This window comes from Neoarius graeffei, chromosome 24 (assembly GCF_027579695.1).
Source record: "Neoarius graeffei isolate fNeoGra1 chromosome 24, fNeoGra1.pri, whole genome shotgun sequence".
NCBI lineage: Eukaryota > Metazoa > Chordata > Actinopteri > Siluriformes > Ariidae > Neoarius > Neoarius graeffei.
The window spans coordinates 53,933,569-53,949,044 of record NC_083592.1 but is presented as its reverse complement, the minus strand read 5'-3'; the positions used below and the strand labels follow the sequence as shown (position 1 = coordinate 53,949,044).

General features: G+C 40.8%; 1 protein-coding gene across 1 annotated transcript in view; it reads right to left on the bottom strand.

Moving 5' to 3' along the window:
• The window catches only part of piwil2 (piwi-like RNA-mediated gene silencing 2), a 115,439-nt gene that overhangs the window by 76,856 nt on the left and 23,107 nt on the right, over positions 1 to 15,476 (bottom strand). The window contains exons 6-7 of the mRNA XM_060907469.1: positions 12,154 to 12,271; positions 4,717 to 4,841 (exon numbers count right to left, since the gene is read on the bottom strand). Of these exons, the coding sequence (XP_060763452.1) occupies positions 4,717 to 4,841; positions 12,154 to 12,271 (243 nt within the window). The remainder of the gene's footprint in view (positions 1 to 4,716; positions 4,842 to 12,153; positions 12,272 to 15,476) is intronic.

The window sequence follows — 15,476 nt, the reverse complement described above, 5'->3', positions numbered from 1 at the left end:
AAAAATCCTGGTTTTTGTGGATCAGTGATCCAGATCAGCACCAAAAGTCAATTCAGCCCAGAGGGATTCTCCATGTGAAATTTGGTGATGATTGGTTGAAAACTGAGGGAGAAATAACGTCCTAAAAACATTAGGATAATAATAATAATAATAATAATAATAATAGAGAAGAAGAAAGCTCGTGCGTGATCCAGCACTGCTAGCGCAAATTAATAAAAGTAAAACAGAAGGTGAGAGTTGAGAGGGAAACAAGAGAGGGGGAAAAATAAGGGACAAAAGCAAGTACAAAAGGAGTACACGAGAGACAGAAAATAAAGATAGAAAGGATGGGAGAAGAAGCATGATGGACAGAATCAGCAAGTACACACAGAAGAGAAAAGGTCAGACAGGAGGAGATTAAAAAAAAAGATGGACAAACAGAAAGAAAAAAACAAAAGGAGCTGAAAAGGAATGAATGGGAAAGAGAATTAGAATGTGTGCAAGAGAAGAAAAAGAGAGAAGGGACATGAAGAAAGAGCAGGAGAAAGTGAGGAGCGAGAAAGAGACAAGAAGAGAGCAAGAGAAGGTGAAGAGAGAGAGCACAAAAAGAGGGGAGAGTGAAAATGCAAAAATAAAGACACGGAAAGGGTGAAAGGGGGGAGAGAGAGAGAGAGAGAGAGAGAGAGAGAGAGAGAGAGAGAGAGAGAAACCTGAACTGAGGAGACATTAGAGAGAGGGAGAAAGTGAGTTAAAATAAATAAATAAATAAAAACCCTCCAGTGAGCTCAGAATGAAAAACAGCAGTCGGGTCACAAACGGCGCTGACTGAACGTGGGCTGAAACAATCTCGCACGGCTGACGCCCCTGAAATCACGCGCACCGTTTCACGTTCTTCAGCAACTTAATGTCCTGTTGCTGGTACCATGGCAACAGAGTGAGCACTAATACAATTTATTGAAACCAAACGCTGAAAACGGGGGGGGGGGTTGAGAAAAGAAAAAAAAAAAAAAAACACTCCACCACACACCATCTTTAAAAAGAGCATTTATGGTTTTAAACACGACTCGTTCCCCCCCATCGGTTTCAAAGATGCGACAAAATAAAGGAAAAATGCGACGCTACTGAGCCGTGTGTGTGGTTTTTAGTCACTTCAGGGCCGCAGAGGTTTAAACACACACTCCGACTCCGAGTGTCTTGATTCACGGAGCTTTTCATACATCGTGTTTTGGGAAAAGGTTCTCTCTCTCTCACACACACACACACACACACACACACACACACACACAAGGACGAGTGCTAACACGCGCCTGAGCGTGGGCGAAGGCCAAGGTGCTTTTGCTTTTAATTTCCACCAAGTGTTGACACATATACAGTCCCGTCCACAATTATTGGCACCCCATGTAAAGATTAGCATTGTACTTCTTCCCACTCCTTTTTCGAACAATGTGCGGTGTTTTGTAAGGTCTTAGCTCTTTATGTTATTTTATTTTTTTTTTGTCAATTTCTCGTTTTCTTTCTTTTGTATGTACAAATTAGTTACATACATTTTTTTTTATACATGTTCGAAATAAAATAAATTCAAATTCAAAAATTAGTAAAAAGGGTCGGGGGGGAGCGAAAAAAAAAATCCACCTTTTGGTGAAGAAGTCACTTCATCTCACACTGGAAAAAATTGAGAAATATCCAACCCTTGATTGAAAAATTTATTCAGGAGAAAAACAAATCCTTCATCAAGAAAAGTATTGAACAAAAACACCTTGTTCCAAAATTATTGGCACCCCCACCCGGTGTTTAATACTTCGGCAGTAAAACAGCATTGGGTGCCAATCTCAGAGATGCCTACCCCAAATTTTGAATTTCAGAATTCTTGAAAACATTTTTCAGTATTTTGGAATGACTTTCAGTAACATTAATTTATGCGCATTTCCATTATAAAGAGGTGTATATATACCAATATGTTTAACGTTTAAATTATTAAAAAGAACTGTTTTGTGTGAATTGAATAAACAAAACGCGAGCAGCCATCTCAACTGAATTCCCACTCAACAAATTTCTAGAGCGTACAATAGATCACATTTTTATAAATACAATAGTGTTCCCTGTTTGCAGACATTACGGTTGACTACCAATCATTGGTATTGAATGTAACTCCTCAAAAGTATTATATTATATTGCCTGGCAAAATGTTCTACCTGTTAACGGATTCTAATAAAATTTAAAAAAAATTTCTTATTTCATGCCAAAGAGAGTCCGACATTGTTCTCTTAATGTCCCAATATATAAATACTTCAGCATAATGCTTCAGAAGAGACAGTGAATAAAATGGCATTTATAATTGTATTTAAAACAGTGGAATGATCAATTTTTTGCCACAATCCCAACAGCACTAATCATAAAATTCTGTTTTTGATCATACTGCATGTACATTTGCACTTGCAACACTGAAAAGACTTTGAATTAAAGAAGTACAGCCGGTGTTTGATATTTCAGTGAATAAAAATCAGACGTAAAAAGAAACTGAACAAGTTTAACTCACATTTCATGGCACAAACACTACGTTCAGACTGCAACCTGAAACGACCCATATCCGATTTGTTGTGAAATCCGATTTTTTTGTTCGGCCGTTCACATTACCAATTATATGAGACTTGTAATCGATCTCCAATATGAACGGAAAACGACCCAAAAGTGTCCCGCATGCGCAAATTGACACGTAATAAGCACATCTACGTAACACGTAAACAAAAAAAGCGCACTCTTCAAGTTTAATGATTTGTTTGTTTGTTTGTTTAATTATCTGGTTAGTGTTAAAGTGTGAGGTCTCGTGTGTGTTTTTGTTTCTGAACTGAAATGAAAACGTGTAGCCTGGTAACGAGGGTTGACTCCTAAATGCCTCTCTAATTTCTATATAAGTGCACTACATGTTACTAGGAAGTAATGGATTTTTAAACTCTATATAGTGCACTCGAGCTTCAGTAGGCAGTCATTTGGGATACGGCCGCTGTATTACCAAACTCTTAATTCAGGCTTAATAATTTGCACATATTTATTTCGTCATATTAATAAACTTTTTCTACATTTTTATAAATATTTATTTAGATTGTTTATAGCCAGCTGAATTCTGCAACTTCTCTCAGCGCTGGCTCAAGGTGCAGAAACACCAGTGCAGTTTGCGATGGAGATGAGGCGAGACCTGGCGATGTGGTACAGGATGGTTTAAGTTATAAATCAGTTATAGAAACTGTTTTATTTAATCAGGCTAACAGATCAACATCCAGGTCCCTACCAAATCCACCATTAGCTTGATCAATTCTATAAAAGTCTATTTAAATTCTGAAAACTGTACAAATGTTGTTGTTTTCCACCAAAGAGGCGGGATTAGCCAACGCAGAATAGTGACGTTTGTCTCTTGTTGATGACGTGTCGGTCGCATGAATGCGACCTGTCCGGTCAGACTGCAGTCGCATGTGAAAATATCGGATATGCATCGGATTTAGGACCACATATCCAAGCAGCCTGGGTCGCATGTGAAAAAATCGGATCCGTGTCGTTCAGATTGTCAATAACAAATCGGATACAGGTCGCATATGGGCAAAAAAATCGGATATGGGTCGTTTCAGGGTGCAGTCTGAACGTAGTCTAATTGGCAAGTTCAACTCCAAGCACAGGTCAACCATCACCGCTTCAGCACGCGTCACGCTCCGTGTCTTTTCATCCACAGATTTCGTAAAAAACTGCTGGATACCCCCAGATTTACTTTCCGCCTGACTCGCCATTTCAGCATACTCCATATGTTTTTTTTTTTTGTAGTTGACATGCTGCGTGCAGTCATCGCGACCACCATGAGTGATGTTAATGTCAGTTCTACACAGTTTGCAGTGCGTGTATCCATTGCCCTTTTGACTGGGTGTAATGCACAGCCATTCTACCGTATCGAAAATAGCGCGAACAAACGTGCGGAATCTGCGCATGTCACACACAGCATGTGTGGTTGTCGTAAAAATAAATAGCCTAGCCGTGAATCGCGCATGGATTGAAAAAGTCGCTTGGACATTTAAAAACAACTCACTGGAATTTAAGACTTTATAATAATTCCGTACAGAATAACACTGTTTGCCGTAACATCGTATTTACGTAACTTTTCCGTACAAAATACGGCCAGTCCGTACTAGTAGGCATCTCTGCAATAACTGTAAAGGACACTGTAGATCATAACTTTTTTTTTTTTAAGGTGATGGTTTAAAAACATTGCAAAAAATCACACATTTTCACTATAACTTGTTTTACTTTGAATTTAAAAACAAAAACACGATACACAGATTGCCAAAGCAAGAGTGCGTGCACGTCTCAGTGCTCGTAGATACGAAGTGCTCTCACACACGGCATCTTGCGCTGATTGTAAGGACCACGCCCACTGATCAGGTGGCTGTCTATTGTAGCTTGTGTTAATTTATTTCTGTCTCCTTCTCTCTACCTTTTCTTCCTTCATCTTTCATTCTGTCAAGTGTAAAATTGTAAAGTGTTTCGATCTTTTCAAAACCTTAATCTTTGATCCCTCCATCGAATTTCAGCTCCCCGCAGGTTTCGCGTCTCCTTCGCTAGTGTTCGTTTGTTCCGTATTCCTCCACAGGAGTTTTTGTGTGTTAAATGGCAACAGACAGACACGTCTAACGCAGTTAATGTCAGTGCGTACTGTGTAATTAGGAGTATTACAGGATCACACACACACACACACACCTGCGCAGGACGACGTTGTAGAACGGGATACACAGATCCGAGTTCGGGGGCAGGATCTTCGTCATCTGGATTTGAATATCAATTTCCTGATTGTCGGTTCTCCTCTCCGCTTTCAAATGAACGACCTGGTTAAGGGAAGGGGGGGGGGGGGGGGGGGGGAGTGAGAGGACGCTCTTTTAACAAGCAGTTGACTGATCATTAAACCTGTTTGACGATACAGATGGTTATACATGCAAAAAATAAACCATGCAAACTACATAATCATTTTATTCAGAGAACAGCTTCAGTATTCATTATTTATTAACCACCTTGACATGAAAAATTTTATATAAATAAGGCACACGGTGCCTTTAAATAAAGCTTATTGAGCAAATGGTGCGTTCATGTGCTATGGGAAGATGATAATTTCCAGTTGGGAAGTGGTATTTACCAGTGTGTTGTGTTCACATGCTTTTGTTGCTGTTGACAAAGGACGCGGGCTGCTAGTTAGCAATAGTTAGCTATCGTTAGCAATAGCATCTGCTCTGGATAGGTAAAAACAAACCATAACAACACATTTTTAAAGGAAATGGATTTCTAACGTATTATATTACACTTGTTAATGACGCAACATTGCACAGACACCAAAAACTACCCACTAGTAAAAAAAAACCTTTAGTAGCGTATAGGGCTGTAACAATATGCGTATCGAAATCGAAATCGCGATACGCAGAGCCACGATCCGTGTCGCGATACAAGAAGGCAGAATCGCGGTACACCCTTTCAAACTTCTCTTCAGCCCAAAAACAGAGGCGCTTCCAAACTTCAATTTATGAATACTTTACTTTTTATTTAAATTACATTTTAAACTTGCTTAAATTACTTTTATTTTTTTATATCTATTAGTAAGTTGTTTTTTCGCCGACCTGCGACAATCTTCGGCGAGTCACGCAACGTCCACACTTGCCACTGGCAGAGCATTCGTTTCTTTTAAGCGGTCGCCATTCTGGTTGCGACGCGGGGAGCGAATCTGTAAACAAGCAGCTCATTGGCTGGCTAGGTGTGCCACAAGCCAATCACAATCACTTGACCGGAAAGGCATGCAGTGTTGCCAGATTGGGCGGGTTTAGGTGCTTTTTGGCTGGTTTTGAACATATTTTGGGGTGGAAAACGTTAGCAATATCTGGCAACACTGAAGGCATGTCTGCTTGGGCGGAAGCCTTCTGCGGCAGTTACATTTTGACACGCGAGCAATGTTTCACCATAAAAATTCCGTAATTTCCATCTGTTTTCCGCGATCACAGAAAATCATTGGCCCTATGAGAGTGAGACAGTGAGAGAGCCACACCCCAAAAAAAATCTTAACGGATTTACACGATTTGGAAAAATGACTTTTTCAGAACCGAAAAAACAGAGCTTCCGGCTCAACAGTATTATTTTGAGAAATAAAACAAATCTTTGGATATACATTTGTTCATTTTTGCATACATATTACTCATTCTCTGCAGTGGTCTGAATTATTTGTTATTAAATAATTAATGTAAGTAAATGTTAATAAGTCAAATTTACTACTTTAAAAAAACATTTTTAAAAAATCGTGGGCGTATCGAATTGTGGGTCAAAAATCGCGATACGAATCGAATCGTGAGTTGGGTGTATTGTTACAGCCCTAGTAGCGTACAATGCTTACCATTCAAGTGTCTTGTACCACTCGCCGCCATGTTGAAAAGGTTAAAGTTCATCTCTACTCGGCAACTCGTGTATCAAAATTTTCTACGAGTTGCCCAGTGGAAAATACCACAAGAGGGGGCGTTCATGTGTGCTTTCCATGTCGGCGTTTGGTATTTAGCATAATTCCCATAGCACCAAAACTGAGGACAGTGAAGCATGCTGGTGGGGGCATCATATTCTGGAGTGCAGAAATATCAGGATCCAGATGATATAAAATATTTAAAAAAACAACAACAACTAGATAGAAGTCAACGCCAACGGCGGCGATGTGGATGCCTCCGCCCGGTAGACTACACGCCTTATTAAGTTGTGATTTAGGGATGGACATTTGACCTCACAGTAATCGTGACCTGGTGAAATTACTTGTATCAGCCTTGGAGATATTGTGTTCACAAGGTTCTCGGACAGATATTTGACCTCACAGTGACCTTGACCTTAGACCTTTTGATTTCAAAATCTAATCAGTTCATGTTTGTCCCAAAGCGCACAAATGGTGAAAGTTTGGTGAAATTCCTTTCATTAGCCTTTGAGATATCACGTTCACAAGGTTTCGGGACGGACGCACGGACAGACAACTCGAAAACGTAATGCCTCCTGCACCTTACAGTGGCGGAGGCACAAAAAAAAAAAAAAAAAAACACTGAAATTAGCATCCAGATTATCCTAAAGTTTAAAAAAAAAAAAAAAGCCTCATTGAGGCTGTAGCTCATACCGACCACTGTTGTTGGGTGTGAGTTTGAAATCTGATCAATCCTGTAGGAGGAGTAGCGATTTTCATGAAATTGCATATGACTCCCGTGTAGCTGCCTCCATGACAGGTGGCGCCACCTGGTGAACAATTCTCGTTGGAATATGTCTTTAGAGTCTTCTGGGTGAGTTTCAGTGAAAACATCCTAGCAGTTTACGAAGAGTCGAGTTTAATATGACGAGTCACCCAAAAATTTCAGATGCCCGTAAAATTGTAAATATGACCGGTGGTGCCACCGTCAACAACTTTTAGACAGACCAATCTGGGGAGCATTCCATAGGAGTTTGATCGAAATCTGATTGCTCCTGTAGGAGGAGCAGCGATTTTTGTAAATTGCGGATGGATGACCGACAACGCGTGATCGCATAAACTCATCCGGTCTGACATGATGCAAAATGTTACACCACAAAACGTTAGGAATCGTTTTGATTCTGTTAAAAAGTGCAATAAACAGGAGGTAAAAATAAGTGAAATTAAAGGAGAACTGAAGGCAAATTTTTTTTTATCATCAAAATTCTATTTCTCATTTTATTAAATAACGGAATGTGTTTTTGATTGCAATTGTATGAACCCTTTATTGTCACTGTTACCAGTGAAATTGACCATCAACCTGTCCTTACAGAGGGGGAACAGGACAGGAAGACAGGGATAAAAGAAAAAGAAACACAGTAGTAACATGAGGAAAGATGAGGAAAAAAAGAACACCCCCCCCCACTAGGCTCCTATCAGGAGTACAGTGTGGGGGCATTTAAAAACCTCCGCACAAAGCACACAATAACACAAGTACACTTTAAAACATGGGACTTGAGGGAGGGGAGGGGAGGAGGTAGAGGTAACCCAGCGCAAGCAAGCAGCCGTCCGCTCCTGCAGCCATGCAAGCGGCGCTGGTCACGCCCCCGCTTGTCACACTGGGGATGAAAAACGGCGACCGCGGAAAATTGGGGAAGGAATGCGAAGAACGCGAGAGTGTCTCCCAGCAGTGACCTTCTAGGGGAAATGTTGCCCCAGCAACGGCCTTGATCGAGGCCGGTGCTGTTCAGGGAGCCGAATGTCGATAAGATAGAGATTGTTTGGTCTTTCGAACAGACGCAGTCTTTACACGTCCACACCACTCGTCCATATCTGTCCATTTCTGTTCAATTCAATTCGGTCTCTGAAATACTTATTCCTTGCAAAGCCGAAAGCGTCTCCCAGATGACAACCATGTTGTGGTTCAAGTTCTGCCACAGTCTGAGTGCTGACAGCTTTGCCCACCGCTTCAATCATATCGGGCAGCTTTGTGGGGCTTTGAACAGCTGTCACCGTTGTCTGATTTCCTCGATATACCAGGGCAATGCCTAATCCAATCAGCAAAAGTCTGGTAATCATGGTTCCGAATAGGTAGATATCTCCAATGTCCTTCACAGACGTTCCGGCAGGACAGGCGGGTTCGCCCGAACCCAGAAACTGCGTCAATTTCGTTAGGAGACCAGTTTATCAAATCCATGCTTTTTAGAAATTCAATGCAGAGAGAGTCTCTCAAAAAAAAAAAGTATAGGCAGACGAGACGAAACAAAGAGCACAAGCAGGGAAAAAAAGGAGAGGAGAGCAGAGAAATGCGACCGCCTTCTGTGAGAGCACGGAGAAGAAGAAGAATTTTGTCGCTGCTATAGCAAGTTATGAGTGTTTGAAATACGCTCTGTAATATATCAGTCCATATGTCAAAGCAATGGCTGTAAACGAGATTCATTGAGACCTGTGCGAGACATTGTAGGACGGAAGTAAAACATACAGCGGAAATCAAAGCGACCGACATCTGCCAACGTTGTCAAAAGACGCATGTGCCCTCTTTCGAAGGCTGAGGGAATCAAACCGGAAGTTTTCCATGTCCAAAATCGCTCCCTACTCACTATATAGGGCACTATATAGTGTGGACGCCAGTTTGTAGCTCTGTCTGAAACCTTAGTGAGGATTATGTAGGAAATGCGCTCAGTACAATATGGATTTATCACAAAAACACACACGTATTTATTATTTTGAAAACCCACCAGCCGACTGATCTGGCACGTTTTAATTGTGCGACAGTAATGATGTAAACACCAGCATGACGGACTCGTCCTTATCCTGTCGGCTTTCCAACTCTTCTCTACTCCATGTTGGTTTGAAGTCGTATGGAATAATCTCCATCGCTGATGAAGCTGGCAAATCTCAAAATTAATCTAAATGGCGATCTGTCCGCTGTGTAAACAGTTTTCAAAACGGCGGCGCTGATACTTCACGTTTCGAAGTCTCGTGAAGACCGCGCAGATAAGCGACGCCTGCCGTGGACCATACGAACTACATTCAACATGGCTAAAAACAGAAAAAGTGTAATATAATATGCCAATACGAGTGACGATATAAGGTTACTAAAACCGAAAATGTAACTGAATAAACACGTAATTAAGAAATAAAGCAAGTTTAAAAATGACTTCAGTTCCCCTGTAAGTTACAAATGAAAATTTTCCTGTCGTTACTTAAAATGTAAATACTGTAAACAATAGAAAAAAAAAAAAATTCAGTAATAATGGTAGTTTATGAAAGTACTATTTAAGATAATGTAAATCTTGGCGAAAGAGAACGCAATCGAAACCGAAAGAGTGAAAGTGATTATTGTGCCGTTACCATGGGAACAGTCGTATGAATGCGGAAGTGGGCTCTCAGAGCGTCGACTCAGGTGTGACTGAGGAAGCGGACAAGTTTTATGTTTCATCTAATTTCGGTCATTTAAAAACTATATTATTATTATTTGGTAGTGAGCACAGAGGAAAAAAGTATAAAGTTTGTGTTATCAGGCTTGTATCAGGGTTTTTTCTAGAAAAATTTAGTATGAGGGCGCTCACCATGGCGAGGGAGCGAAGCGGGGGGGCGGATGGTGCCGGTTGTCCCCCCGCCGTGCAAAGCCTTTGAAAAATGCTCCAATGGGACATTCTGAGACTATCTGAGAGGGAAATTGTAACAAATTGTCTGTCAACATTGAAAAAGAAAGAAGTAATCTTCTTCTGCCCCGGACAGTCTTTGGCTTTCTTCCGCTTCGTGCCGCGGGATGACATCTTTAAATGCCCAAGTGTCAACAAAAACAACTCGCGAACTACTTCTGTCAAAAGCTCCCGCGCCGGTGGGTGAAAGGTCATTCAGTCTCGAGAAATCTCGCTCTACAAATCAGCTGACCTTGTATGTAACCCATGTCAAATCTCGCGAGAGCAGCCGCGACAACTAAACAACATGGCGCCTCAGTCTGGAAAACGCCAATTTGGATTGTTTCTGCACCGTCTGGCGGTGTATCTACTATGATTGGAATATTTTTGGAACAATTATAACGTATTTGATGATCAGACACATTGTCACGTAGTGTTGCTGGGATGTTTTCACGGAGTCGGCAAGGGGGCGCACGCCGAGAGTAAGAGGGCGCAGCGCCCCTGTTCCCCCGTTTAGACGAAAGCCTGTTGTACGATTAAAAAAAAAAAAAAAAGCATTAAAAAAAACCCTCGAAGATCTTTATCTAAATACATGACCTGTTCGTTCTAAACCTGCCGAGCCTCGCCGGCGAAGCTCTCAAAGTCATAGTATTTTGCTTCCATTCGAGCCTTGTTTCGAAGTCTGACCAATAAAAACGCTACATTTTTGGTGGTAAATTTGAGTCTCGATTTAACTTCCATATATGGAACGCACGCGCACCGGGAAACCACTGACCGTCGACAAAAAATGTCCACAGAAATGCACAAAATTACTTCACAAAACAAAATTTTGGTTAGCATAAAGTTCATAGGCCGCGTTTGGGGATTTATGGCTGTGTTTTTTCAGAACTGGCCGTGTAACCAAGGCGCTGCATGTCTCAAGCCAGAAACATCAGTGACCCCGCACACCCTCATTATGCATGGATGCAAACGGCGCGCCTTTTGGCGGATGCCGCCTTTTTCACGGCTCTCTGGGGGACTTGTGTGAATTGCGCAGATCTGATGAGGTTTTTTTTTTTTGGGGGGGGGGGGGGGGGGGGGGGGGGCGTTGGAGTGTCTGATTATAATTTCATCAAAGTAAATTCTGTATTAAAATTACTAAATAAGCAAATGCCGTTACAGTCCATGAAACATAGGAAGTATGAGAAGAAAACAGTAAATCAGAAAGCTGCGCACGCAAAGCCAATTACGTAACTTACGTTGGACTGATGGAAATCCTTGCGCGTGCAGTGAAGTGCAGCCAGCAGCAGATAGTGGTGCGCAGCCAATTGGCTTTGCGTGCGCAGCTTTCTGATTTACTGTTTTCTTCTCATACTTCCTTTGTTTCATGGACTGTAACGGCATTTGCTTATTTAGTAATTTTAATACAGAATTTACTTTGATGAAATTATAATCAGACACTCTAACGCCCCCCCCAAAAAAAAAACTCATCGGATCTGCGCGATTCACACAAGTCCCCCAGACAGCCGTGAAAAAGGCGGCATCCGCCAAAAGGCGCGCCGTTTGCATCCATGATGACGGATCGTTCTCCCCTCTGGCCTCAGGAAAGAGGTTCCGCAGCATTAGGTGCAGGACCACCAGGTTCTGGAACAGCTTTTTCCCCCCAGGTCGCCAGACAGCTCAACTCCAAACCCAAACTTCTATTTATAATTTGAACATTCCAAATTCCACAGGTCACTTTATACTATTGCACTTTATAATATTTTTGCTGCTGCATAATTTAATTTAATTCAATTCAATACACTTCATATTTATTTCTGTCCTGAGCCAAATTGCAACGAAATTTCGTTCGGTGTACACTTGCTGCATACTGAATGACAATAAAGGTTGTCTAAGTAAAGCTCGGCTCGCTGGCTAAGCCTATAATCCCAATTAAAACCAGTGAAATTCCAGTAACACTACAAAATGTAGGAAAGGGCGTGAATACTTATGCTTACAAGGATAGAAAACCTACTAAAACACTGTATAAACCCAGGATTAAGATCACGGTGCATGCACACGCACCTCGTCTAGACGTTTTGGCAGATAAAGTACAGAACCATCAAAAGCCACGACGTCTCCTGTAGTGGACCGATGATCTTTCATCATTCCAAAGCGCATGCTCACTGACTCCACATTTGGCCTGAAATGCACCACACACACACACACACACACACACACACACACACACACACACACACACACACACACACACCTCAGTGAGCATCATTAACCAAACACGAGGCCAAACAGGCATTCAGAGACCCATCTTCTTATTTTAGACACAAGAGCACAGACGACAAAAAGAAGAAAAAAAAAAAAAAATCACCACATGATCTTAATCTCAGGATGTGCGAGTCTGACCCAGGGAAATGATAATGATCCACATCAGTCAGAACAAGCAACATTAGCATGCAGGTGACTGGAATAATACAAGATTTAAACACCTGCATCTTCAAGACCTTTGCGTTTTAATTTCCCCTTTCCATTTACAACGGCTTTTTTTTTGGGAAACAAATCCTTCAGCTTGTTTAATGGGAGCACTGGGGCTTGTACAGGGTTCTCACTGAAGCTTCAAGTCTGACCATTTAATTGAGAGCTCAGCAGTTAGATCTTTATAAAACATTTTACACACACACGGTTGGAAGAAGCAGCGCTTACGGTGTTAACTGATTATTAAACCTGTTAGACTACACAGTGATATTCACAATAAGTCACAAATGTTACTACATAAACCAGACCTGGGCATTTTACGGCCCGCATCCGGCCCTTTGGTTCATTCTGACCGGCCCGCGTAAGGTTAATTAGAAATTACAAAATAAACGTATTTTCTAATTTTACCTCATGCATGGACTGAATGTGCATTGCTTTTATTTTGAAGTTGTGTTCAACAAAAACGCAACGCGCACGACATGAACATGACATGAAATCCCACGAAACCTAATCCCGCGATAACTACTTCCGTAATTTGTCCAGACCAACCACAAACTTGTACGTCATCCTTCAAACGGTCCAGCCAATCACATAGTGTGACGTCACCAGCAGGCGCCGGAGCCCGAGCCGATCTGTAGATCTGATTCCTACACCGAATCGACACGGCATCATTATTATAATATGATGTATCTTGCTTGATATTTGGAGTAGAAAGACAATATTGTGATGTCTTTATTGTGTTTTGGGCTGAATGTGACTGAAAAAAAAAAGGGTACAAACGTTCACATTTTGTTAACCATTGTTTTGGGAAATTTGATTGAATAAATGACATTTTTTGTAAGGCAACCTCGTTTTTTCCCCAGACTCTTACCAGTCTTAGCGGCTTGTAAAAACAATGTTATTTACTGCTTTATATAAAGAAATACAATTAATATTATGCAGAATTTAGTTCAGCCTTTTGGTCCGGCCCTCCACAAAATCTTCTGTTTCTCATGTGGCCCCATGGAAAAAATAATTGCCCACCCCTGACATAAACAAACAATGCTTTTATTTAGAGAACATCTTTAGTGTTCGTGACACACACACACACACACACAGACAGTGCCTTTAACTAAAACTTACTGAACAAATGGAGAGCATCACCCTTAAAGTGAAGCATGGTGTTGGGAGCACCAAGTTTTGGAGTGCAAAAATATCAGGATCCGGATGAGCCAAAAATATTTAACTCGCTGAAATTCCACTTGTTTAGGTTAACTTTAACATTATGTAAATCAGTAACATTTTTTAAAAAATAAATAAATAAATAAATCGTAGGCAGATCAGACTCTCGCTGGCCGCACTGTGAAAATTGTCCATGCGGACGCTCATCTAAGTTTCCAAATCTGTCGTTGCTTAACTCTTGAATATTTTCTATCGCCAATCCTATCATTAAAAAGCTTATAATCGCTGCTTTCCAAAGAAATGTATCTGGTTAAGATCTGTTCAGTACTTTGGGAGTAACGGCAGGCTGAAGTCGGTACAACAGAGTAAAAACTCTGCTCGCGGGACGTCGGGAAACTGCCGGTGCTTTTCTTTTTGAGTCACAGGAAAGTGCTCAGTCTCTCTCTCTCTCCTGATCGGTTTCCCACTAGATTACTCATCAGTATCCATCAGATCACTTTTATAGGGATGTTCTCTTGCTCTCACTGTTTCTGATGAAGGATTCAGCAAAATTTTCCGTCTGTTAGTTTTGATGTTCTGATTCACGGGAGACTTTGAAGTGAGTTTTCACAGCTTTACCTACTTATTTTTTCAAATCAAACTGATTCATGTAAATAAATAACTATTTTAGAATATAACTGGAGTTGTTTTGATGAAAAATATTGAGATCTTAGTGGTCGGAATGAGATTTAAAAAAAACATAAGTCAGAAACGCGAGCGTCAATTTCAGTTCAGTTAATAGACTGGTACCAAAATCCAGAATTGTGACGCCCAAAGGCATTTCTGAGACAAAGTCGGCAAACAGTCTTATTTTGTCAATTTGGGTGTGCCGAATTCAAATCTGCAATATGCCGAGCTCTATCTGACCTCTGTTGACCTCTAGAGGTCATTGAACTTTGGGCCTGTAAATGTCTCAGCTGAACCCAGTTTCTCAGCTTTCTAAGGAATGAAATGTATTAAAATGATTAATGAAGTTAGCAAATGGCCTTGTTTGTTAAATGTTTGGGTGCTGAATTCATTTGTCATTTGTAAAACGACATATGACCTCTGATAACCTCAAGGTCATTAAACTTGGCCTATAGGCCTATGCATTTAACGGCATGTTTAAACTGACTTTACTCCCCCAAAAAGAATATGAACAGACAAAAAACAAATAGAAAGGAACAAATACAACATTAAATGCCAGTCCATGTACATGTGACTTACTTTTCACAATGAGAATGCCTCGGCGATCACCTTACATAACATTGCATTACATTTAGCGGTTATTGTTTATACAAAGCTACTGAAAAAAGGACAGATTCAGCAGCATACAAAATGTGGGGGCGTACAGGGTATACAGGTTAATCAGGGTTAGTATATATGAGTTTTTTTCTTTGTTGCTTGTTTTTTGTTTTGTTTTAAACGGGGTAAAGCCTTTACAAAAAACAAACAACAAAGAAAAAAACTCTCATCTATACTAACCCTGATTAACCTGTATACCCTGTATGCCCCCACATTTTGTATGCTGCTGAATCTGTCCTTTTTTCAGTAGCTTTGTATAAACAATAACCGCTAAATGTAATGCAATGTTATGTAAGGTGATCGCCGAGGCATTCTCATTGTGAAAAGTAAGTCACATGTACATGGGCTGGCATTTAATGTTGTATTTGTTCCTTTCTATTTGTTTTTTTGTCTGTTCATATTCTTTTTGGGGGAGTAAAGTCAGTTTAAAA